The 25,916-nt window shown below is 33.5% G+C and overlaps 3 protein-coding genes and 1 non-coding gene across 5 annotated transcripts in view; 1 reads left to right on the top strand and 3 right to left on the bottom strand.

Moving 5' to 3' along the window:
* Positions 1-12,983, bottom strand: part of LOC119835038 (adhesion G-protein coupled receptor G2-like) — a 32,323-nt gene extending 19,340 nt beyond the window's left edge. For both annotated transcript variants that reach the window (XM_038359629.1, XM_038359630.1), the window contains exon 1: positions 12,722-12,983. The gene's annotated coding sequence lies outside the window, so the exon portion shown is untranslated. The remainder of the gene's footprint in view (positions 1-12,721) is intronic.
* Positions 12,984-16,748: 3,765 nt separating this feature from the next.
* Positions 16,749-19,842, top strand: LOC119835053 (E3 ubiquitin-protein ligase SIAH1A-like). The gene has a single exon (XM_038359660.1). The coding sequence runs from the start codon at positions 17,172-17,174 to the stop codon at positions 18,015-18,017; it is 846 nt and encodes a 281-aa protein (XP_038215588.1). The 5' UTR covers positions 16,749-17,171; the 3' UTR covers positions 18,018-19,842.
* Positions 19,843-20,128: 286 nt separating this feature from the next.
* Positions 20,129-25,916, bottom strand: part of LOC119834892 (rab5 GDP/GTP exchange factor) — a 10,599-nt gene continuing 4,811 nt past the window's right edge. The window contains exons 4-8 of the mRNA XM_038359410.1: positions 25,434-25,565; positions 23,767-23,877; positions 23,213-23,323; positions 22,479-22,613; positions 20,129-21,840 (exon numbers count right to left, since the gene is read on the bottom strand). Coding sequence (XP_038215338.1) covers positions 20,848-21,840; positions 22,479-22,613; positions 23,213-23,323; positions 23,767-23,877; positions 25,434-25,565 — 1,482 coding nt within the window. The 3' untranslated portion in view covers positions 20,129-20,847. The remainder of the gene's footprint in view (positions 21,841-22,478; positions 22,614-23,212; positions 23,324-23,766; positions 23,878-25,433; positions 25,566-25,916) is intronic.
* On the bottom strand, positions 21,915-21,987 carry Trnaf-gaa. The gene has a single exon. It is a non-coding gene; the product is annotated as a tRNA-Phe (tRNA).

Below are 25,916 nucleotides of genomic sequence, written 5' to 3'. Positions count from 1 at the left end.
TGACAGATTCGAAATTCAAATGTAATATTTTTTTATAATTAAGTGTAACAGTATTTATGGCCAGACTAAGTAGAAATAATTTTAAGCGGGAAATATTAGATTCAATTTTTAAGGAAACCTCAAAAGTGCTTAATTAAGGATTACCTTCGAGCTAACAAAGCGAGTTTTCCCCAAATCGTACGTTTCGCAATACGTTTCAAGGTAGGATGAATGGGCACTCCCTAATCTGGGTGCAGTGTCACTAAATATACCATTTTATGTGTTACCAGTAAACGCGTGTACGTTTAAGACATTTTTATTTGGTAAGGTCACGCTCAACTGCTATTAATGCTTATTGTAAAAACTAAACATTTTTAGATTTATTGATACTGGCGACTCTCATACATGATAAATTTATTGGTACTAGCGACTTATGGCTGGAGACTACTAAAAATCTATATATAGGTATGTTCTTTCTGAGATGCTAAACAGTAATAAGTTTATGAATTAATTTCTCAAAGCACCTGAAGAATTTATATCTTCGTTTCTCGAGGAGATTAATAAAACAAAATATTTTACTTTATAAAAAAATCCTTTCAATATCACTATAATTCTTATAATCGAGAGCATGGAACAGCTGAAATGATGACGCTGCGAAAATTATTCTTGTGCATAACATTATTGTACGTGAAGTTTCGGGGTAAAACAGTACACATGTGAGTCATAAAAAACGGTGTTTATTACCTAAGGAACCTTTTATCGACGATCAACACAGACATAAGGCAATTTGTCGTATATTGAATATTGATTGAGACCTTTGCTGTGTAAGAAAGAACGCTCGCTGAAGGAAAATTAAGGCAAGGTTGGGGTAAACATTGTCATATGTCATATACATGCATTTTGTCTGCAGTGTTTTATATTTTGGGTCATATATAAATATTACACTAATCTTAAGTGTGAACGTCTAATTGGATTAATGTAATGAGAGAAACAGAGTTAATTGTTGAAATTAAATGCTGGGTAATTGGATAAATGTCTTCCAAATCCGCTAGACATGTGAATCATACGTTTGTACATCCGTGTTGTATACAAACTTGTTTACTGTGGTACAAACTGTAAGTAGTGTTTCTCTCTATTTCCGAGTATTTGTTGAATAGTCCTCTATAATGTTGCATTTCCGAATGTCGAATTCTAACATGTGATCAATTACAAGTGAAATATACAATGATACGATTATTTAACGATTGAATAATCAAGAGTTTATTTAGTACATATCAATACATACTCTCCGGTGAGTAAAACCCTGGGCAGGCGCACACAATAAGTACCTCAATCAAGACAACTGTAGTGTCTATAAATTATCAAACGCGTTGTTACGATAATCCTTACTTATATTGTTAATACGGTATGTTTTTGTTTGTATTTATTTAATGTCGCAACGGAGCGTTTTGATGTTATGATTTTAAACTCGCTTTTATTAGCTTCATCTGTATTATAGGTTTGTATGTAACCGACTCTCATAGACTTGATTTTGATCCACTTTAAACAGACAGAATTAATTCATACTTTGTACACTTATCAACGATTGGTGTCAGTACAATCAATTCGATCAGCAAACGAGAGAATTTAGTATATTCTATGATAAAGGCTTGGTCTTTTTTAAACTATGTAAATTATTTTTATATCTGGAGATAAGTATGTGGGCAAATATTATTACTTCTTTGTACCGCTTTTTACTTTCTTTGTGAATATTTTTTGTTCTTATTTTGTTTTATGTGTATGCAATAAAATGTTTACCAACATAACTATCTACTATACAGAGGCTACTTATTACGATGAAATTGCTATAGAAATTTCCTTGGACTTCGTGAGCGAAGCTGCCAGTCGAAATCTAGTGTTAAATATAGACATAGGGTATTTAATCGGACAAATAGTAATAGAAATTGGTACATTATCCGCTGATAGTGGAGGATAAATAGCTATCACCGGACTATGTCAGCCCTATTTTCGTGTGAGTCAAAGTATAAGATAGCCGATAAGATATATACGAGGTTTATTGAAATATTTTGAAATAATGCGGAGTTATGAAATAGTTGGACATTGTTATATTTGTTTTACGAGTCATTGATATTGTATGGCCAAAAACCTACATAACAAAGCGTCGTCTTTCTCTATTTCTTATAATGTCATAATTTATTTACCGCTAATCTACCTATGTATACTATCAATTCGATGCTCTGAATGTAACGTTTAATTATAAAAAAATCTCACAACGACCAGATGAATATATTCAAGGTCTTTGCATACCCTAAGACATGATTTAGACTATGTTGTTTAAATCCATTTTGTAACACAAGCTTGTCAATAGCCAATCAAAGCATGATTTTTGTAAAAGAATGCATATTTGAGCTTGATAAAATTCTAAATTGTCGATAGGTTGATTTCGGACGTTAATAAATTAGCCAACAATATTGGCGTTTATTTGAGAATCTGAGCTTCAACGTTATAAATATATATATATATACGCAATAAATAGTGTTTTCACATACATACAATAGGAAATTAACGAGATTATTGATATACTTGGACCTAGAAATATTTATTTATGTCATGGTTGTGTGATAAATATTGTTCGTGGGAAAACCTAGCCGGGAGTGTACTCGTATATGTGTACGATAGTATGTAGTATCTTCTTTATTATCATGACTCAGTTGTTATATAAGGAGCAAAATTTTATGGTTTCCGCTTTCTCCATGAATTAATGAAACAGATTTATATTCATACACAAATAATTATTTGAATTTGTCTTTAAAGTTTGCAAACGTTGAAATTGTACAACCTTCAATAAAAATATAATCATAAAATGCTTATTTACTTTATACCAAACAATTTCGGTTTTTTCTATTATGTTTATATGACTTTACTTAGGACATTTTTAATTGATCAGCTGTGCCTATAAATACACACCGAAAGTATGGAAACTGCACCGCGTAGGCGCCGTTTGTGCAATGTCATTATGGAGACCGAATCGATTTTATGCGTTCCCAATAGTAATGTAAATAGAGGTTTATTGTCCAGCCGTAGCGTTCCCACAAATTGATGTTTAATTTATTGCGTTGGGCTATAGTAGTGTATAACACTGGAAGATATTTTCCTTTGCGAGCAACGAATATATTTTTAATGAAGCCAAGTTTGTCAATTTAAAAAGAGAACTAGGTGCTTACACACAAATATTATATTATGTTTGTGAAAGGCATTATCAGAAAACAGCACACGCCTCAAGCAATAAGATGTTGAACAAATTGCTGATGTTTATATCACCCACATCAGCATGTCGTTTGGGGAGAAATCACAACACAAATGTTCCTGTAAGGTTATGTTTTCGTCCTCATCAGCCCATATTAATTTCCACTGCAGTGCCTCCTGTGAGGCCATAATTCAACACGCCTTTAATGGGTAGAGTTAAAACATCACATGTCAACGAACTTTTGATTCTTGGACATGCCGGTTTCCTCACGATATTTCTTCACGGTTTCGAGCAGTGGTGGCGTGAATAACGTGCAGATGTTGAATACTTTATCACTTGCACGCTCATCCGGTCTCGAACCCCCAACCTTTCTATTGAAATCCGAGGTTCTAAGCACCGAGCGAAATAGTGTGCTCATATAAATAATAATTCAACCATGAACACACAACAAAGTTACGCATTGACAACATTTATATTAATCAAAGTTTTTTTAAGCAATGTTCATTAAAAATACATTATACAAAGTTTAAACGCAGAAATTAAAAACTATACCTACATTGAAATTTTAAATGGTTTTTGTAACCTTTAAGTGAATTCCGTTATTATTATAATGTTCTTCACATCATTAAAGCGTGCGATTCGCGAAGAACAAAACAATACATTATGTCCGTTCACACGGAAGTGATTCCATTTCTTCCGTGTGAAGTGGATTTATATTTAAATATTCTGAATGGTAAGCGATAATTTTAAAAGTGAGGCGTTTGACCCATATATTTAATTCACAGTTAATGAGTCACATGATTTAATTTTTAGTTTTATAGCATTGAAATGCTTTATAAAAAATTGAAAAAAATGTCTCGAGTCACGTGATGTTTAAATTGTTCAAGATTCCAAAACTATTTTTTAATGAAACTATTTAAATTAATGCAGTACGATTAATTACTCAATTCCTTACTTATTCATTATTGGAACCTTGGTATCAATAAATATAAACAAGATACATAATAAATGTAGACAAATAGAATCTTTCAAATTATATAGACAATAAATTTGACATAAAAAATAAACTTCTGGAGAATCCCGTATATTCACGAACGAACTGAAACTATGGCCACTTTACAGTTATCTGTAACATGTCTTAGCGTATTCAATCGCGTTTTATTGTTCATCTAATTAAACAGATGCTGGCCATTGGCTATTTTTATTTGATAACTAAACACTGACTGAAGCTGACTGAGTATCAAAACATAGCGGATACGTAAGAGTTCTAATAAATAGATAAAAAAAACTAATAAACCCCCTTACACGTAATGTAAAGGTAAATACGTGAGAACAGTGTGTGTATTCTCATATATATTACTAACTTTTGCCCGCGGTTTCGCACGCATTATATTCGGAGTCATCATAATCAGCCCATATGTGTTCCCAGGGGTGGGACACAGGCCTCCTATGAGGGTTCAGGCCATAATCCACCACGCTGGCCAAGTGCGGGTTGGCAGATGTCACATGTCGTCGAACTTTTGATTGTTGGACATGCCAGTTTCCTCACGATGTATTCCTTCAGCGTTTTAAGCAGTGGTGATGTTATCCACATGTGCAGATAAATTGTAAAATCAATTTATTTCGTGCACGCTCGCCCGGTCTCCAACCCCGACTTATCGATTTTGAAGTTCAAGGTTCTCACCACTGAGCCACCACTGCTTATATATTCGGAGTAGTTTAAGTTATTATATAGATTCCTCTTGAATCACTATTAAAAAAACTTATCAAAATCAGTTGCGTAGTTTTAAAGATAAGTTTTAGAACGACATTGTTTTATACTATATAGTGATTTTGTGTGTGTGTATTTAGACACATAATGCGCCTAAATTCAATCAAATTCAGTGTCATTTAGAGATAATTTTTCGATATATTTCGAATATGAATGTATTCAACGATCAGACAGTCAGCCGGAACGTTATCAAGAGAGATTGCATGAGCGTGGTTCCCAGTTTTCCACGCGTGACTGCGAAACATAAAAAGTGAATGAATGTCGTTCAATTAGCGTTTTTATCTTTCATTCAGCCATCTCGAGGCGGAGTGGACAGCGTATAACATTATTATCGTATTGGACTTTAGGTATTAACTAGAAGTAAGATCGTTTGCAGAACTTACGCCTCTACAAATGAATTATCGAATTTCAATGCAAATTCCTGGGAAGGATAAGGATATGGGCCTCCTCCACTAAACATACAAAACAAATATCATGCTATTATTTCGAGTGGATCTTCGGTGGGGTTGTGGTACTACTCCCAAATTAAAAATAATACTTGATGCAATTTACCTTTTGCTATAAAGTGAAAGTAAATTATTTATTCTTGTATACGCCTTTATATATATTTACTCGTTGATTATACATGCATGGTCCGATCCCAATCTTGGCATTTTCAATAATTGCTTCATTATTCGTAATATCCGAGAGGCTGTATGCCTTGACATAGAAAGGTTCATTGTTTTAACATAATTTTTTAAATTACCATTCTAAAGCTGTATGCGAAACTAGCCTCGCTCGAATTGAAATTCCCACGGGAATAAGTTCAGCGGTAAAAAGAAGCCTATATTACTCTGTGCCATTTAATCATTGTTATAAAAAAATTGTCATCCAATATGGGAAAAGATTCACGTTATATGGACTTATTGAAAACAGTACAAAACTTATAAAATGAAACTAAAAATGTGTGATTAAAATATCTAAACAATAGTATATCAAGCTATGTTCGAAGAGGGTTTTAATAAATTAGTAAGTACGATGTAATATTAGTTCATTTTATGAACCAGTCTTATGAACTTCCATTTGATCGAATTTTTCACCAATTTTTAAGATAAATCTCATTTATAAAACATTTCAATGCTATAAAACTAAACATTCAATTATATTTAATTTCAAAAATAACTATTCAGTACGATGTAATAAAATTAGGTCAGGAGGATAAGTTTTAATATTATAAATGTAATTCAAAATCACGTTAATAATTGATTATGTCATTTACTAATCGCTAAATTAATTAAATAGTACTGACAAAAGTTTTATTCATGATTCAAAAAACTGTAAATTTTCTTTAAATCCGTCAAAAATGTCAGTTGAGTGTACTGACATCTTAAAAAATGTATTCCTCACATTTTATGACCCAGTTGTTATGAACTTCCATATGATTTTAATTACATTCATTATTGTCCCATTTCTTCGGTGGCGTGAGAAATGTTAATGTGGGAAGAAAGCCTATTTTAAATAATGACATTAAATTTAAACCATATTTTAAACACGCTTATATTAACTTAGCCTGTTTTGTATATTGTTATTAGTGTTAGTTTTATTAGTGTTTGTTAGTAATGTTATTTAGTACTTTGAATCGATTTTGACCCACTTTTAATGGACACATTTAATTTTAAATTTGAACACTTGTGAAGAATTAGTAAAAAATTAGTAATTGTAATTAGAAGAAGGACAAAACAATTATTTCATGAGTTTGTCAAATTGATCTTATTAGGATCACCAGGACAATAAAATTTACTTATAAGAGCAAGTGAGACAATTTAATCGATCCCATCATTAAAGCACGATTTTAAATCTTCTTTTTAAATATTAATTAATAATTATCGATGCTAATAAATTTAGTTGAAGTATGTGTGAAAATCATTGTGACGTCGAAATGTTAAATAGCATGTCAAGGAATATGAAAGTAAATATATAGATAGTCTGTATAATCGGCGAAACGGGTAAACCGCCTATTACCATAGCTTTTTTTTTAAACGTAGTTCACTTTTTATAAAGCATGAAAACATCAGCAAGACGAAGAAGCGAAGACATCAGTAAAAACAAACATTTCTATGGTAAATACAATAAAACTGTAACGATAATTTCGATTTATATATATGCAGATCGACCTTACAGTTGGTTTTAAACTCGCTATCATCTCGGCATCTTCAAAGAAGGCGGAAGTTTACAATTCGTACCGTAATTTCCGATATTATATGATTATTATTTATACATTATTATGTATTCCTTAACGTTATTTGTTTATTTTTTCTGTGTCATTTATATAACATTTAGCTGTCTTTAAATTTATTTCTAAACTAAACTACTAAAACGTAGATAACAAAAACGGAACTTAATGAATTAATCTTTGTGGCAGGGACAAAATCCTTCTATGAAGGCTCACGGTCAAACCACCAGAATGAAACCACGCAGATGTCACATGTTTGTCGCCTGGTCACGAACCCCAACTTCTCGATTAAAGTCAGAGGTCCTCACAACTGAGCAACCACTGCTATATACATTGACTTAACAGACTATTGACACTGTGTCACAATGACCATGCAAATGGCGTGACGGTCGATATTTGACGGTCCGGCAGCTATCGGTTTTTATCCGATTCAATGCAACCTTCAATTGCAAGTCAGGCGAATCACAGAAACATGGGAATTATTTCATAACTATAATTAGATGGTGTACGAAACGTGCTGCTCTCAAAAGTAAGAAATTTCCCCTTTTGCAACAAATTTTCTTAAGTTCTATATGACGAAGCGTGATGCGTGCTTTACTTATACCCGTGGCTCGCCCACATTAAAGGTTTACGGTTAAATGAAATTCCCAAGAGATGAGATGTTTGACTGCGATAAACATTACCCAATCTAGCTTCGTAAAGCGACACGACACGACATCATGATACGAAAATCGTACCATAAAATTGCTTCGTTGCGACGTAAGAAACACAGACAAACAAACATAGTTTCGCATTTATAATGTTAATGTGAGTAAGGCTAATAATATAAGGCTCCTTGATAAAATAAGTCATCCATCCCAGAAATATTTTTTCAATTTGAACCAGCAGTTCCTGAAGCCAAGGAGTTCAACGAAATAAATAAACAGTTCTCTTCAGTTTTATATAATTAGTTTATGTATATAAAATGTATTTTAATCCTGGTTATAAAAACGTCTGTTTACCTACGAATTAAGCGTTTGAAGTTAACATAGATTTTTTATAAATATCTTATAGTTTATAAGGGATAAACAGAAAAAACTACAAAAAAATTAAACATTCATTAACCCGAGATACACTTCTTCAATAATTTATTAAAAACAATATACATTTTAGGTCAAACACGACGGAACCGTGACAAATGGCGTTTCAGATATAAAAAGACAAACATTCTATCAGCCCAGTCTATCAGTCTATCCTAATGATAGTAAACCTGGGATCGTTCACAATCAAATAATTTACTATTTTCTATACCGTGGCGTCGATCAATAGAATTCAGGGCCGGTCACCAGCTCTCCAATAAAATATAAAGTAACACATAGTTGTAACAAATACGTGGTAAATTGCCGTTGCGGCAGCGCCTTTATCACGCCTTATCGAGTTTTTATTGGATTGAGATAGCATTATTTGTTTATACACCTGTTATTTTAAGTGTAAGCGAGATAACATTTGTTTTAAAGCGAATTCATGCGTAATTGGAATGCAAATTGCAAATAAGATCTTATGAACCGTCAGATGCATCGATATCTAAATAAGATGATGCATTTCACATTTACTTCACTGATCGATACAGGCAAGTCACTGCACTTAGTGTGTGTACGTGTTTGTGACATTTGTAAATCAAGTTTTACTACTTGAAAATGTCCTATAGCTTTATCCTACACCTTTAAATGAAAGGAAAGTGAATCCAAACACTCATAAGCACAGAGAAGTCTTAGCTTTGATACCTGACACTTCTCTGTTCTAGGTTTTAACGCACTTGAGCTAGTTCCCATGTGTGTACCTATCACCAAAGAGCCGATCGTTCACATTTCTGCTGTATTATTTTTGAAATTTATTACTGAGAGATTTTCGTAAACGTTTCTCGTTATGATTAGTAATATTGAAATAAACATTTTTTAAGAAATACTGAAACATGTTAAGCTCTAATTTTGTCGCATTAAGTGATATTTAAAGAGAATTGGTACCTTATAAAGAATAATAAAAATCATTGTGATTATGATAAAAATTGATACGACATTCAACGCTGATTTTTATTGCTATTTAATAACTTTAGGTCTGATTGGAGGTAGTGAACGCTTTGAAAATGTATTTATGAATGAATACTCTTAAGTGCACATACTCATAAAAACATAGTTATTAAAGGAAAAGTATGACGGGATACTTTATCGTTTAAAAGCAATTAATTCCAACAATTTAACATAGATTTATCACTTGTATATTTGTGAAACCGATTCCTTTAGACTCAGTGCATCATTTATTTGAGACAGTCCTTTTGTTTCACGGGCAGTAACCTCACAGTCACGTGCTTGAAGATCACAAATGTTATAATTTTTAGCTCATATTTGCACCTGACTGATAAATACAGCCTTGTTGATATAACTGAATTATTCGTAGAAACGGTCTAGCACACGTAGGTATATACCTAGCAGTACCTAGTAGTATATACCAACTATATAGTTCTTGGTATGATTACAATGTCTGATATTTATTGTTATGTTTTGCAATTATGGGAAAATAAATGTAATAAGTTACTTGAAATACAGTAACAATAATAGCTATTCGATTCGACTGCACCTGTGTAGAATCTTAAATTTCTATAGTAAGGTTTTCAATATTTTCAAAGTTATTATCCTAAACCAGGTAATAAATCCAAGGAAGCAACAAAAATTAAAGTCTCTTTAGCCGATCTTTAGCTATAAAGACAAAATTATATGTTGGGGATTCGTACCTTAACTAAATACTCATATTGAGTCTTACTCTATTTATCATGATGAATTAAATACCTGCTTAGGTATAAAATTGTATTTGTAACAGGTACTGCACACTGCTGTAAGAGTACGAACAGCGTGTATTCTAAAGTAGGACTAGACTCAAACTGTAGTTTCTTTGTTGTATTGTTTAGTATATTTTTGATCTTCCATATGTCCCACCCAGTAGATGCCCGTTTTCATAGATCATTTTAACCCCATTATCAAAGCATACCTATGTAGGTAAAAGCCAGCCCTTTTCCAAAACTCACATCTTTATAAACACATAAACCAAAAGTCAACGCCATTATAAATACATAAACTAAAATCCGATACTAAATACTGATTAGATAGAACAATTAGATTGCATGCAGATAAAAAAATACTTTCAATGAATGTTAGGAAAGTGTTCATCTGAACATGAAATGAATTCAAGTGTATTTTATAAACATTTATTGTGAAATCTTAAGATTAATATTGTGTTCGTGATTTATATATTCCTCGTGTTTATACATTTTTTATTATAAATATGGTCTAAACATTTTGAGAAGACCATATCTGACATTAAATATATCTATATTGTATTAAGCCAAGTATTGATAAGGAGGCAAAATATAGTGCGTGAAATTTAAACAACCTTGCGACAACTTATTCGTAGATTTTAGGTAGATAATCATTGAAAATAGCCTAAACACATTTTTAAATGGTATAAAATGTGAGACGCACTATATAGACTGACTTCGATCATACGACTAGTCTAAATATATCAAAATGTATTGAATTTTAATTATAAATTTTGCCGCAAGGAAAAATTACTGTAACACAATCAAATGTAGGCAATCTGGAATGCAAGGAGTTTATTTATTGTTTTCAATGAATGAAGAGTGAGAGTCCAAACGTAAAACCCAGTTCCGGTTCTGAGACAGGGCCAGACCGATTGTCATTACCATCCTCGTTGCTTCCTAGTTGGCGAAACGTGCTTTATCTCTCGATTTCGGTTGCATGACTGATAATATAGAGCTAACTCTATTCGATATCAGAATTTTGTCAAAGACTGTATGAGCACTAATATGAATTTTAATATATTGTCAAAAATATGTGATATGTTATACCGAAGTAATGAAAGGTGTTGATTTTTGTGAAGTAATAATGTACCTTTCGGATAGTGCAAATTTTAATTTGAACATTCCGCAATCATCGGCAAATTTGAAATAGGTAAATAGGTCGAATAGTTATTGTGTGAAAACATTACAAACATACATATACACAGCTATAGCGCAAGCTACTATATTATATAGAGAAATATCTCTATATAATATACCAGTTTTTTTTTTTATTCGGGGTAGCTTAATAGATATTATTACACCTGCGGATAAACCTTTCTCTTGAATCACTCTTTCTATAAAAACCCATTTAAAATCCGCTGCGTAGTATTAAAGATTTAAGCATACATAAGGACATAGAGATAGACAGAGAAAGCGGCTTTGTTTTATAGTATGTAGTGAAGATAGATTTATTTTTTCACAGCAACAGTGTGGGATGGTAGGATCTAACCCTATTCCATAACCTATTCAGGGCTACTTCAAAAAATAACTTATATTATAGATAATAAATAATCGATCGAATATAATATTTTTTCACTTAATCGTGATGGAAGTCAGGACGTGCGGCTAGTGTTCTATAAATAGATTAATGTATTGAAAATATAATTTATGACCTAGCATTGATATTCAATGAAGATGTTATAAATTCCGCCGCGTAAAATGCACTCAATTTGCGGCGAATCGTTTTTCAATGACCACTCTAAAAACTGACATGTTTGTTTTACGAATTACGAACGTAATATTTTTGCTTTATGCAATAACTAAAAATCAATCGCCTAACCTTTTTATTTATGTGTATTTTTGCAAGAGCTTTTCTATATTTTTTTATTAAACCAGGAATCTGGACTGTCGCTTCATTAAGTTCACTTTATAATAGGGTAAATAAAAATTTGGTGATACGTTTTTTTTTTTGTCTGCGGATGACAAAAAAAAAAATGATTTTCTTATTGGGTACTGCGAGTGTACATACGGAAATCTAGTAGGTAATCTCACAGGTTAAAGTTAGATAGTTTAAACATAGGTCGCAATTCGCTAGCTGTGGCTTTATGTTATTCCAGTTGTCTACGTACCAAATTTCATTGCAATCGGTTTAGTAGTTTATGCGTGAAAGAGTAACAAACACACACACATCCTTACAAACTTTCGCATTTATTATATTAGTAGGATTATTTTATGTACGCCATGAATATTTTAAGGAAAGCATGCTTATTTACCTTATATCCTACTGATATTATAAACGGGAAAGTTTGTAAGTACGGATGGATGGATGTCTGTTACTCTTTCACGTAAAAAGCTGAATGCTTTATAATGCTTAATCAATGCTTAATAAAATGCTTATATTAGAATAAGACATGAGCTATATAAATACTTCCTATGGTCCGTAGATTCATCCTCGGGTGAAAACGCGCGGCGCAGCTAGCGTTAGGTATATGCAATTTAAATTTCTTCATATTTTTAACATTTTACATTATGTTACTATTATTTGTAAAATGTAATATCATACAACGTATACATTTTACAACAAAAAAATTTTAAAGCATAATAATATAAACTTTACTTTCACACAAATTTTTATTATGCCTTTAAATTAAATATTTTATCCATAAATAATAATATACTCACCAGATTTAACGTAAATTCCCATAAAAGTAACGATCACAATTTTACACACAATGAAAATATATCAACATCAAATTCACAATAGCAATTAAGAGCACAAAACAATCTCGATTAAAAAAATTTTTCGGCGCCAAAACTAACTTTTTGCCGCGTGCCGGAGGTCACACGTCTACCACAATCACTAGCGAGCCACAGACTAAATAAATAACATTTTTCATTCACGCGCACTGTCGCTTGATCGTACGCCTACAAGATACAAGGAGAAATTACACAGAACTCTAAATGATATTGCATCACCGTATGATTAGAGACATGGTAGATTAAACAAACACATAGCTAGCATGCAAGTGAACAAATAACAGCCAATTACACGTGAATTACGATACCGAATAGAGTAAGCATGTCAATTAATGTCACAATTGTAATTACTTATGTCACTTGTACACGAAAATGTTTTTTGATAAATTATAAACAATAGCGTTAAAAAATTTATTAGTACAATATCGCGATATCTAAATCTTTTATTATTATCATTCTTTCATTTGAGACTTGAGTTATCGTTTTTGATAATTGAAAACCTCATCAAATTTGGTCAAATAACTTAAATTGACGAGAGTTGAGGCACATCACTGGGACTAATTTTAGAATAAATAATGAGATAAATGTTCCTAATAGAAATTAAGAGGAAAGAGGATAATAAGTAAGTGTTCAGTTTTCCGCCCGCGGCATTTTTCATGTAAACTTTGTGGATTTTTGTATAAGAGGCACGACATTTTTTACCAGTTCTACATGCGTATATCTCAACATCTCCGTTTTTGCAAATGACCTGCACATTGCGGTACCGCTATTATTTTTTAAAACTTGTCCAGTACCTATTAACCAAAAACAAAAAAAAAAATACGAATTCTGCCCCTTGGCGTTTGCGTTTTTGACGCACATCTTAACGGACAAGCAGACAATCAGAAGAAAAAACATATATATAACCTTGCAGGTTAAAACCATTGCTTTTTTTTATAAAACATATATATTGCTTAATAGTTACTCTTTTAGTAAAATATTTAATGCAGGTCGGATGATAATATAGTTATATAAATCGGTTAAAAGGATATATAGTTTGAATTAAATTAAATTTGAATAAAATTTATAAATAAATCCATACAAAGATTGTTACAACATTGAAAGTTAAAACATTTCACAAATTCTGAACCAATGCATTTCTGAAAGCATCCGCAATTTTCAAGAAAACAATCCTCTTGTTTTCTAAATAATGTCTACGCGATGTTTACGGTTAGCAATACCTCGTTACGTACGTTACATTAGCAAACTGATATAAACTGAACGTAGATAAAAGACAATTGCCATTATAGAGAGCTAAAAGCAATTAGTTAAAGGGCCCTAGCCCCAAATATAGGCTGGCCTTAAAGAAAAATATATTTGAATGTTTAAAAAATATGTTTTTTTTTTTTTTTGCAGTTTTTTTTATGGAACCCTTAGTGTTACTATTCCGACTCGCACATGACCAATTTTTATGAAAAATTGATGCCAGAACTGGAGGACTTGGATGTGTCACACAAAGCCACGATAAAAATCTATAAAAAGCCACAAATGAAACGCTATTATTTACGTTCGTCACTTCCAATAAGGAAAGTACTAAGATAGCGTTTCAGATAATGTTGGTTAATGTTGTAAGACACGATTCTTCCTGGAAGTCGCGTGCGTCAACTGAAATTCCTAATCTGTCTGTCACTTACAATACAATCCATAACAAAAGATACCAATTATGCAATTAGTTATACCCACTTTATATCCGTTGATTTTTTTATGCTCGCTAATTTTACATTATGCACGTAAGTTATTAATTACTATAGTTGGCGATTTGCTATGGTTCTTGACAAATACACATTTAACCAGAAAGTAAGATCTTCATTGTATGTTAGAGCGTATATGAGAAGACAGGTCGACGTGAAATTTTTTTATTCTAAATATATTAATCTTCAGTCATAGTTATTAGTGGTCGGGATTTTAATAAAGAGATAATGGCCATTGTAGGGACACACATATGCAAATAATAAAAATAAATACGCTGATCAAAGCTGTTTGTCTATGTACGTGTCCTCATTGTTTGCCCCGCCGCTTTTAATTTAAGTCAGTAGCGTTTAAACAGTAGCCTAAGGTACACACTGGTAAAGATTATAGTTTTAATAATATAAAGCTTTTATTTAATTTGTATTGGAAAGGAAATAATTAATAAAATTGTAGAAATTGACAATCCTACTACTATTATAAAGGCGAAAGTTTGTATGGATGTATGGATGTTTGTTACTCTTTCACGAACTTCTTTCTACTGAACCGATTGCAATGAAATTTGGTACGTAGATAGCTGGACAACTGGAATAACATATAGGCTTTTTATCCCGATATTCCAACGGGATACGGACTTACGTTGAAACCGCGGGGCGCAGCTAGTATAACATAATTTTGAGCTACTCAGTTTTTAATCAAATCTCTATGAAAATATATAGTTCCCACATTTATTGCTTTTCAAGATATTGAAGTTATCTCTTAAACTATGCAATAAAAAAAAATGTTTTTTCTGTGGTCACAATAACAAAATAAAGAGACGGTTTTCTTCTTTCATGGTTTTACAAAAACCTTTTTTTTTCTGTCAATTAGGCTTCCGTATTCAAAGAGTAAAACGGAACTCTATCAATAAGACTGCTGTCCGTCCACCACTCACCCGGACATATCTCTGTTACTGCTATAACAAATAAAAAAACAACAGGGTTAAGCAACAGGTTGACACAGTCATAAAATTTATTGCAATTGCTCATTCTCTTCAAGTATTGTCAAAATGCAGTTGCCAAAAACGTTACGTTCCATTGAAAAGCTTGGCTAATTAAGAACAAACAACAAACCGTAACAATTTTTTTTTATTTATAGTGTAATTTAAAGAAAATACATGTTCACTCCGATTTACGAAATATAAATTTAAAATAAATTAGTTTTGTACATATTGGACATACATTCCACTATTACGTGAAAGAAAACGTTCCAATGGGGTCCGATATAATATGCGAGGGAAGGTGCTATCTACCCTTACTTACTGATGGATAGCGCTTGCCTTGATAGTGGATAGATTCATACGATATAAAAATCGAACGATAATTTTTATACCAATTGAATTAACCCTTGCAGAGTTGGCCAAGCAGCTAGCAATTCCGTATTACTGTCGTCACTATAAAAACGTATTTTATTTATTGAAAATTGTTTTTTTATTACTCAAGATGCAGGTTACCAAACTGATTACTGGCCAACATTGATGGATAAGCTATTGAAAATAGCGCACAAAAATTTATTGAAAACGCAAATAATAGATAAAAGTGCTTACCATCCAACATATACAGGCTGCTCCATTTTTTCATGTGAGATTTTCTTGTAAAACCCAAGATTTATCAATAAACCCCGTTTACGTTTTAGTAACATTACGAAATTCACCAAAATTTGTTGAGGTAAGGATTTATATAAGAAGGAAGATTTTTTCAAACATGTACCATTAGAGTTTTGAACATGCTAATTGTACCTATATTTTGGTTACCTTTAACTACATTTGTGACTATAGGAGCCGGCACGTACCAGAACCGAATTCTACCCACTAAACTTGGTTAAGGCAGAGGGTGTAGGTATTTATAAAATGATCATCTATTTTTGTTATTCGTTGTCCGTAAAGTATAAGTACAATAATTTAGTGCTCGATATAACTAACAACCTATTTGACTTGACTAGCAGTAACTTCCGTTAGAATAGTGGGTAGGGATTTTAATAGTTACAATAATTTATTTTTCGCTTTCGAGTGCCTATTTGTGGTTTTAAAGTGTATTTATATTTTTGTTCTTTTTTTAATTGGCAATTTATATTCCATTACAATCGACGTCATCCGCCTGATGTCAAAATTGTCATATCCATAGACACTTAACTTGTTGCCATCGTCAAGCGTGTTTATTATCGTCTATTCTCTATTTTTTGACATCATGCCATCGTGCCATCATGCAGGACCATGGTTGCTGTCCTGACTGTCACTTGATTTTCGATTGGTCAAGTCGTCATTGAATACTTGAATAGTGCGACAAATATCAACCATTTATCGTGAACTAGAATGTTCGTAACATATAAATAATTTACTGTTACTTCCAAAATTACCAGTTTTATGCTCAAATAAACTTCAAACACAAAAGATAAAAGTATTCTTTTATAATCCCGATGAAATAAGTAGACACTTTGATAATAAAACATTGTCCTAGAGTTGTGATGGAATCGCATTTCAACAAAACTATCACTAAGAAAAAGTCAACGGTGGAAGGTTACAAATGATTTGAATATTGGCTCCAGAGTGCCGTAACGTAGGAACAAATAGGTAGTTGATCGTAGATCGACAATATATGTGTGTGACGGTGACATGAGCACAATCAACAAGAGGCGCGGAGCTAGCAGTTCCAGTTGTGCTGTCCCGGGTGTGCCTGCGCTTGTCAACGTTCCCACCGCTATGTCTGCGGACTTAGCATCGTTATTCGAGTGCCCCGTCTGCTTCGACTATGTCTTACCACCGATCCTTCAATGTCAGAGCGGGCACCTTGTCTGCTCGAGCTGTCGACCGAAATTGTCCTGTTGCCCAACATGCCGCGGCCCACTCGGTAACATCAGAAACCTTGCTATGGAAAAAGTGGCTAGTAATGTTATGTTTCCATGCAAACACTCGAATACGGGCTGCACAGTGACCTTAGTACACACAGAGAAGGCGGAACATGAAGAAGCTTGTGAATTTCGGCCGTACTCCTGCCCGTGTCCCGGAGCTTCATGCAAGTGGCAAGGTGGTCTAGATCAAGTAATGCCTCACTTGATGATGTCCCACAAAAGTATAACAACTCTGCAAGGTGAGGATATAGTATTTTTGGCAACAGATATTAATTTACCTGGAGCAGTTGATTGGGTCATGATGCAGTCATGTTTCAATCACCATTTTATGTTAGTACTAGAAAAACAAGAAAAATTCGATGGACATCAGCAATTTTTTGCAATTGTTCAGCTCATAGGATCTCGGAAAGAAGCGGAGAATTTTGCTTACCGGTTGGAGTTAAACGGTCATCGCAGAAGACTGACCTGGGAAGCTATGCCGCGTTCTATACATGAAGGTGTGTCCTCTGCTATTATGAACTCGGACTGCCTCGTATTTGATACTTCTCTTGCACAACTGTTTGCAGACAATGGTAACCTTGGGATAAATGTAACCATCTCGATTGCCTAATCCGCATTTCAATGTCTGCACAAATGTTGCAGAATCAGTATGGACAATGGACCTTAAGAAATACTAGTGATTCTTAACACATAGTGAATACCATTTTGTGACCATTATCATGTGTAAAATACATGTATTTGGGTATATTTTTATGGCATTTGTAAGTTACTATGACTTCGAAATGTTTTATAATATGTATTGTAATCAAATAATCAACATGGAAATGAGCCAAAAATAATTTTTCATTATGTGAAGGTGTGTTCAATTTAGTGTTAAGTAGGAAGAAATTTTAAAGGGTGTATAACTACTATGCAAAATCATTTAGATGAGAGTTATGTTTTTGCCAAAAGCACTATCTAGGTATCACCATATTTATTGACTTATTTATATGACATTTTATACATTCTATTTTTTAAGTAAACAGTCATTCTGGATTGACCGTTTCAGATAAATGATGAATTTTATGATATTTTCTATTAATCCATTCAAATTTTTAAGTTTAAAATCTAAATGATTTTGTAGTGCGGTAGACTGATATATCACATTCAGTGTAAGTGATTGTAATATTCCAAATGAACAAATATTTAAAATTATCTTGTGTATATATGCATGAATAATTGGTGTTAACAATTGTGATGCTTACATACTTAGGGCTGGCTTCTACTGAGTATTATCACACAATAGGCTCAAATAATATCCCAAAATGTGAGGTTTAGGAACATGCCTGCATACTCTTTGTACTAAAAATTAGACAAGTTCAACTGCATTGATACTGCCCTAATGAACTTAAACAACACTAGCTTTCTGACGATGTAGTGAAAGGAAAGGATGTAGTCCCAGCAATTTACTCTCATAGTCTCCTTAGGACTGGGATGAAACCTATCTTACATCCATTCTCAGATCTTAAACTATCTTTGTACCAGATTTCATCCAAACTGGTTCAGTGGTTTAGGGATGAAGATATAGACAGGCAGAGTTGCTTTCACATTTATAATGTGAGTAGGGAAAAATTAGGACATCATTAGAATTGTTTTGATTGTGTGAAATGTTTGGAATTAGCTTGATTTGAGGATTGAAAATAATTAGTGATGGAACAAATATGAATACTTTCCCTTTGAGTGTAATAGATAGGCGTTACACCTAAAATCACATAATGTTAAACTAATAATTTTATGAACTAGTTAATTATTTTATTTGGCTCCTTTGATTCAACATTGACCAAGAATTTTTGACAGTTTTGGTGGAAGCAGGACTTCATTATAACTATATAAATTGAAATGTATATTTTTTTAATAACACCGATCAAATAATAACAAAAAAAGTATTTCTATTTGTTACACATTTATTATCGAATCATAATTAACCAGTATGGCAGCTAAAATCGTACATTGGGAGATCTCTGAGCACTAACTATTTTAGATATAAGATGAATAATACGCTACAAAAACAAGATGATATGAGAACGCAGATAAGAAGTATATTTATCTTTTGTATAATTGCAAGTGCAAGTTTTAAATTAGTTTGTCTGCTGTGTTAACAGCAATGGGTTATAAATAAATATCTATGTAAAATACACAATGTGTACTCTACATAGGCATTTTGGACACCCTGAGTACCTTCTTAATATTTTACCATTTAATTTCATAATATTCATTAGTTTTAAATATAATTTATGCAATCCATGTTACTTAATTGTAGTCATAATTTATCTGAAAATTCTTCTTTGACGACATTTTTAACTTTTTATGGTATTACTTGAGTATTATTTAAACTTTCGTGTATCTAAAGCTGAATTTATGAAGGTATCTGGTTGAATAAATTTTTATAATATGAAGTGTGTTTTTATTGATGGGAATTTTGAGAAGAGCTAAAATTTCAGATAAACAGGCCGAAACTAAATGCTTTTCTCTATAATACTCTTATATCTATTACTAGCCCTTGGACCAGTCTTTGCCGTGATTCACCCGGGAAAAAATAGTCAATATCGCTACTGAATAAAGCAAATTTCTAATTAGATTAGTTCTTCCGAAAATTATCCTCTGCATACATACAAAGTTAGCTCAATTACCTCTATATATGTAAAGATAAAGCTATAATATCAAGTGAAATGATCAAGACACTTCTGTAATAACAATTTTATTATTCCATAAAATATTCACACAATATTTCAACAAAGACAACGGGTTTTCAAAAAGTATGCACTTCATATTCGTAAATGACAACGAAGACTACAAGATGTGATAATAATATTAATATATTTATTATTTACTAGACGCTCGTCGCGGTTTCGCCGGATATCAGAAATCCTGCTTTATTCCAAGGGAGCATTTATTCGGGATAAAAGTATCCTATCACCCACGTCATCGCATATCCTGACTGTATACCAAATTTCATTAAAATCCGTTCAGTAGTTTCAACATACTTTCACAGTTATTATGCCCCGACTTTACCCGTAGAACATAATAATAGCACTCGAGGATCACCTACAAATCCAATGGTAAAAAAGTTTTTGAAATCGGTCCCGTAGTTCCTGAGATTAATGCATTCGAACAAACAAACACAAGATGTTTGTTAACATAGTAACATCTTATTTTGGAATATACTTGGTAATGCATTTGTTGTTTCTAAGAAATGAATTGAATAGCCCCTGAAAACTAATAAAATACAAACTGTTACTTTAGCCAACCCCTATTAGTTAAGACCCAGTAATGCTCTCATGAAGATTAATACTATTTAATTTCCCATCTAGATTTCATCCAGAATACTTCAAGTAATGAATTCATAAATAATTCGTTAACCATTTGCTATAACCGACATTTGCTAAGGATTATTCCCAGAGTTAATTGGGTTTGCTAGTCTGTGGTATCAATGGCGATGGCAATAGACAAGCAGAGGTTGGTGATTGATTATCGTCCAGTATAGACCCTGGCGGCCTTTCCAGACTGAATGGGTCCCTTATTTCAGGGCTAAACGGATCCCTGCTTGACGAAGCTCTATGAATAACTTCAAATGCCTCAGAGGACTCGTTGGTTTTCGTATCTACAAGGCTGAATTCATCGAATTTATCCAAAACCGGGCTAAATGGGTCCCTGTGTTCGAATGTATAGTACTGTTTCTTGGGATCAGGGCTGAATGGGTCCTTTGGCTCTCTCGGGGCATCGTCAGCAAGACTGTTATCGCCGCTAAAATCTGATAAATCTATGTCATAGTTGATGTTACTGAGACCTGGAGCTTGGTCACTACCAAATTCATCTGGGGTCATTAGTTCATCTATGGATCTTGAATCGAAAGGTGTGAAGCCAAGTGGGGAGGGCGTAAGGAGTTCAAGGGAGTTGGTCTGTTTCAATTCCCAAGGATTCTGAGGCGATTTAGGTGGGGATTTACCATCGTCCGGTGTTCGTGACAGCGTTATGATAGGTTCGGCGTCTTTTATTTTGGGGATGGGTATTTCAGAAGACTGTGGTATTTGGGTGTCATCTTCAAACTGGTCTGTTTCTTGGATGTCTTGAATATTCACAGAGAGACTTTGGCTTGTTTGTGGATTGGAAACCATTTCTGTTTGATCTTGTTCCACACCAGTGTTAGCAAGTACCCCATTACTGAATGATTGTTGAATTTGAGGTTGTACTTCTGCAATATTTTTCTTATCTTCTGCATTAGACTGCGTATCATTTGAAGCATGTGGTAGTTCGTTCTGTGACTGTTTTTCAGTATCAAATTCAATTAAAACACCAGTAGATTTCAATGAGGCGAGGCGGGGCAACTCGCGCCGGGGTTTTATTTCCAGAGGCGTTTTTGATAAAACATCTTGCACTTTCTTCGCGATTTCTTTCTGTGAAAAAAGAAAATTGTTTTAATGTTTTAAAAACTATCTTTAATAAAAAAAATATATATATAAAAATCTTTTGCCGAAACCCGGGATTGAACCGGGGACCTTTAGATCTTCAGTCTAACGCTCTCCCAACTGAGCTATTTCGGCGACGAGTGCTCGATTGAAATTATCTATCAGATTAATATATATGTTATTATACAACAATAATTTAGTTTTTTTAACTTATTTTATTAGCATTTTTGGCAAATTAAATAAGAAAACATTGCTAAAAAACCACCAATCCTTATTAAAACAACAAATATTTCAATAATCCATTCAAATTTCTACTCCCCATTTTATATAAAGTCGGTGTATTCCGAAAAATCAATCAAACAAACTCAATCAACACCAAAAAAAATAATACATATTATTATTTATTCCGAATATCTATACTAACATTACACAAACAACAAATATACTTTGTGTGTTTGTTTATTGGTTTCACGATATTTGAATTTTGTGTCTGGGACGAAAGAGTGATATAGGCTGTTTTTAACAGTGGTGGGACATCTCAGTCTCAAATGACTGATGAAATGATCCTCCTTTGACGACGCGTGTGAGGAGCTGGCACTGATATATTACAATATCAGCGTCCATACCTCAAAAGTCTCAGCGTTTGCTGCTAACTCGTCAGCCTTCATCTTCAAGCTGTTGGTCTCCTGCAAGAGCTGTTCCACTTGCAGCTTTTGCTCCTCCGCCTCGCGGGACGCGCCACATAGCGATAGTGCGGCGGCCTGGAATATAATTATTGAATATATATATATATATATATCTTTTTTTCTAGATTAAAAATTATTTTCGCCTGTTTAGTTGAATTGAATCATTATAGCGTGGTTTTTAAGATTTTTAAATTAATGTTTTTTTTAAACCTTTTTTGATGATATACAAGCCTCTTATGTAATAGAATAGTAATTAAAACTACCTATATTTGTTGAGACGAAAGTAAACAATTAGGAACTTTTACAAGTACATAACATAGAACTTATTTAATATTTTTTTTGTTTTTCCAGGAGCAAGCATACAACTTATAAATTTAACTTATTACGCTTGACATATAAAACCTTTATTCTATTTAAAAAAAAAACACAAAACATATACACATAGCATATTTTGATACAAGCCTCTTATGTAATAGAATAGTAATTAAAACTATATTTGTTGAGACGAAAGTAAAGAATTATCAACTTTTACAAGTACATAACATAGAACTTATTTAATTTTTTTTTTTTGTTTTTCCAGGAGCAAGCATACACTTATAAATTAAACTTATCACACTCGACATATAAAACCTTTGTTTTATATAAAGAAAAAAAAAAACATAAAACAAACTCACCCAAGTACTGCCGCCAAGAGATGCGGGCATCGCCATGTAACAGTCGAACTCCTTCTTGTCCATATTCAAAGACTCAGATGTTAAGTTCTCAATAAATGAGACCGCACAACACTGCCAACAATTAAGTTTAAAGCTTAACATTAATTGATTTGAAAAAAGGTTTTCTATGAGACTATTTATTATTTATACAATATGTAAAAAATACACATAGCTGCACGCCCCGGCTCTGCCTGGGTGGTCATTTATTGTAATTGAAATAATATAAACTATCCCATCTTTAAGTTTATAAAGTTCATTATTTTAGATAAAAAAATACAAATCTTTATAAACTTATTTGTCACTAGCGGTCCGCCCCGGCTTCGCCCGTGGTAAATATATAGCCTGCCACAATAAATGGACTATTTAACAAGAATTTTTCAAATCGGCCCATTAGCTTCTGAGATTAGTGCGTTCAAACAAACTCTTCAGCTTTATAATATTACTACTACAAATTAAAAATGTACTTTTATCAACTTGATCGGTTAAAATTTAATGAAAACCACTATGAAACTCACCAAATTGGTGAAATAATATCCTCCCTCGCCGGTCATCAGGCGCTGCGCGTTGCAGAAGCGGGACACGAAGTTGATGTTGCTCACAAGGCGCGGCGGGTTGGCCTTCAGCACCTGAGCAGCATTTTAATAGAAACATAATTCGAGCATGAAAACGATTGATATAAGGCTTTTTGTAACATGCTAGCATCGGTTTCACCCGTGTAAGTCTGTACCCCGTAGGAATATCGGGATAAAAAGCAAGTTCAGTTATCTAGGTACGAAATTTCATTGCAATCGGTTCAGTAGATTTTGAGTGAAAGAGTAACATACATATACACCCATCCTCACAAACGTTTGCATTTATAATATTAGTACGATAGGATTATAACATATAATAATTTATATTATATGTACCTGATAAATATTGAAGAGAGTTATAATTAAAGTTTTCATAAATCCATTCAACTGAATTATTTTATTTATGTCATAGCGGGCAACTAAGTGAGCTGGTGGTTCGCCTGATGGTAAACGATCACCAACGCCCATGAACATTCGCAGAGGCTCAGACCTCTGAGAATGTGCTGCCCGGTTTTAAGGAATAAGGGACAAGGAAAGGAATGGACTAGGAAGGGCGATGAAAAGGAAAAAGGCCTCCGGCTCCCCCACTCACCGTACGAAATACAATAGCAAGCTATTATTTCACGCCGGTTTTCTGTGCGGTTGTGGTACTACCCCGGTGAGAGCTGGCCCAATTCGTGCCGAAGCATGCTCGACTCCCACAATAAATTCCACTGAATCTATCCTAATATCATAAAAAGGAAGGACGTGGTATTTCTCCGGTGCGAGTTGGCACAATTCGTGTCGGCGCGTGTTCGATTCACACATAGAGAAATGTCACACTAACACCGACTTACACACAAGAGTAGGTGACAGACATTATTATGGCACAAAGAACAGAAATATAAATGTCGCTTAAGAACGACAGGACAGTTCTTTGACGTAAGTATTATGAGTTATGACATGAAGCAAATCCTACTAATATTATAAATGCGAACGTTTGTAAGGATGTGTGTGTGTGTGTGTGTGTGTGTGTGTTTGTTGCTCTTTCACGCAAGAACTACTGTACCGATTGCAATGAAATTTGGTACGTAAACAGCTGGACAGCTGGACAACTGGAATAACATATAGGCAAGTTTTTATCCCGATATTCCTACGGGATATGGACTTACGCGGGTGAAACCGCGGGGCGCAGCTAGTTAAACATAATTTTAAACGAGTAACATTTTAAAAGAGAACTACATAGTTTCTTGCCAACTCTTCTCTGTGGAAACTTCTCTCAAAACTGGTGGTAAATTTTGAATTATGCATTTTGACGCTTCTAAAGCTTTCCTTAAGAAAGTCTAGTTGAATGTATATATATCATGGCTTTGAGTATCAGTATGAGATTGAGTTTTGAGCTTTAGATTGAGTGAGATTATAAATTCGATTAACTTTGAGTTGGGTATTCAGTTCAAGAATGAGAAAGTGTGTAAATAAACATTGGAGAACGAGTCTGAGTTATACTTTTAAATTGAGTTTAAGTTCGAATATGAGTTTGAGCTTGAGTATGAGTTTGAGTGTGAGTATGAGTTTGAGTATGAGTTTGAGTTGGACAGTTGAGTTGGAGTTAGAGTTCGAAGTGCACTCACGGTGAATATGAGCGCGGGCAGCAGGTCGTCGGCGGAGGCGGGCGCGCCGCACAGCGCGAGCACGTGGCGGCACGCGCGCCGCACGCGCGCCACCTTGCCGCCCGGCGACTGCGCCGCGTCCATGCCAAGCAACTCTGCAATATTGCAAATCATTTTTCTTCTACTTTTTTTTTTGTAATTAATTTTTTGCTATTATTATGGCTATCAAGATTTCGCTGGCTTCAATTAGGTCGACTTGATTTTCTTTTTTAGTAGGTATGTAATAGACAACACATGTTATCGCAATAAGAATTGGTATTTAGTAAAGAAAATGAAGTAAGAATATATTGTTGTGTGTTGCAAAAAAAAAATAAACACACGATACGCTTTACGTATGAAAACAATATGAATCTTGGAAATTAAACACTTTTTAATGGAATCTAACTGCGATTTATTCTATATATGTATATATATGTATGCGTGCGTGCGTGTGCGTGCGTGCGT

Source organism: Zerene cesonia, chromosome 20, assembly GCF_012273895.1.
Source record: "Zerene cesonia ecotype Mississippi chromosome 20, Zerene_cesonia_1.1, whole genome shotgun sequence".
Lineage (NCBI taxonomy): Eukaryota > Metazoa > Arthropoda > Insecta > Lepidoptera > Pieridae > Zerene > Zerene cesonia.
The sequence above is the reverse complement of the archived record's forward strand: the minus strand, read 5'-3'. Positions and strand labels throughout refer to the sequence as shown.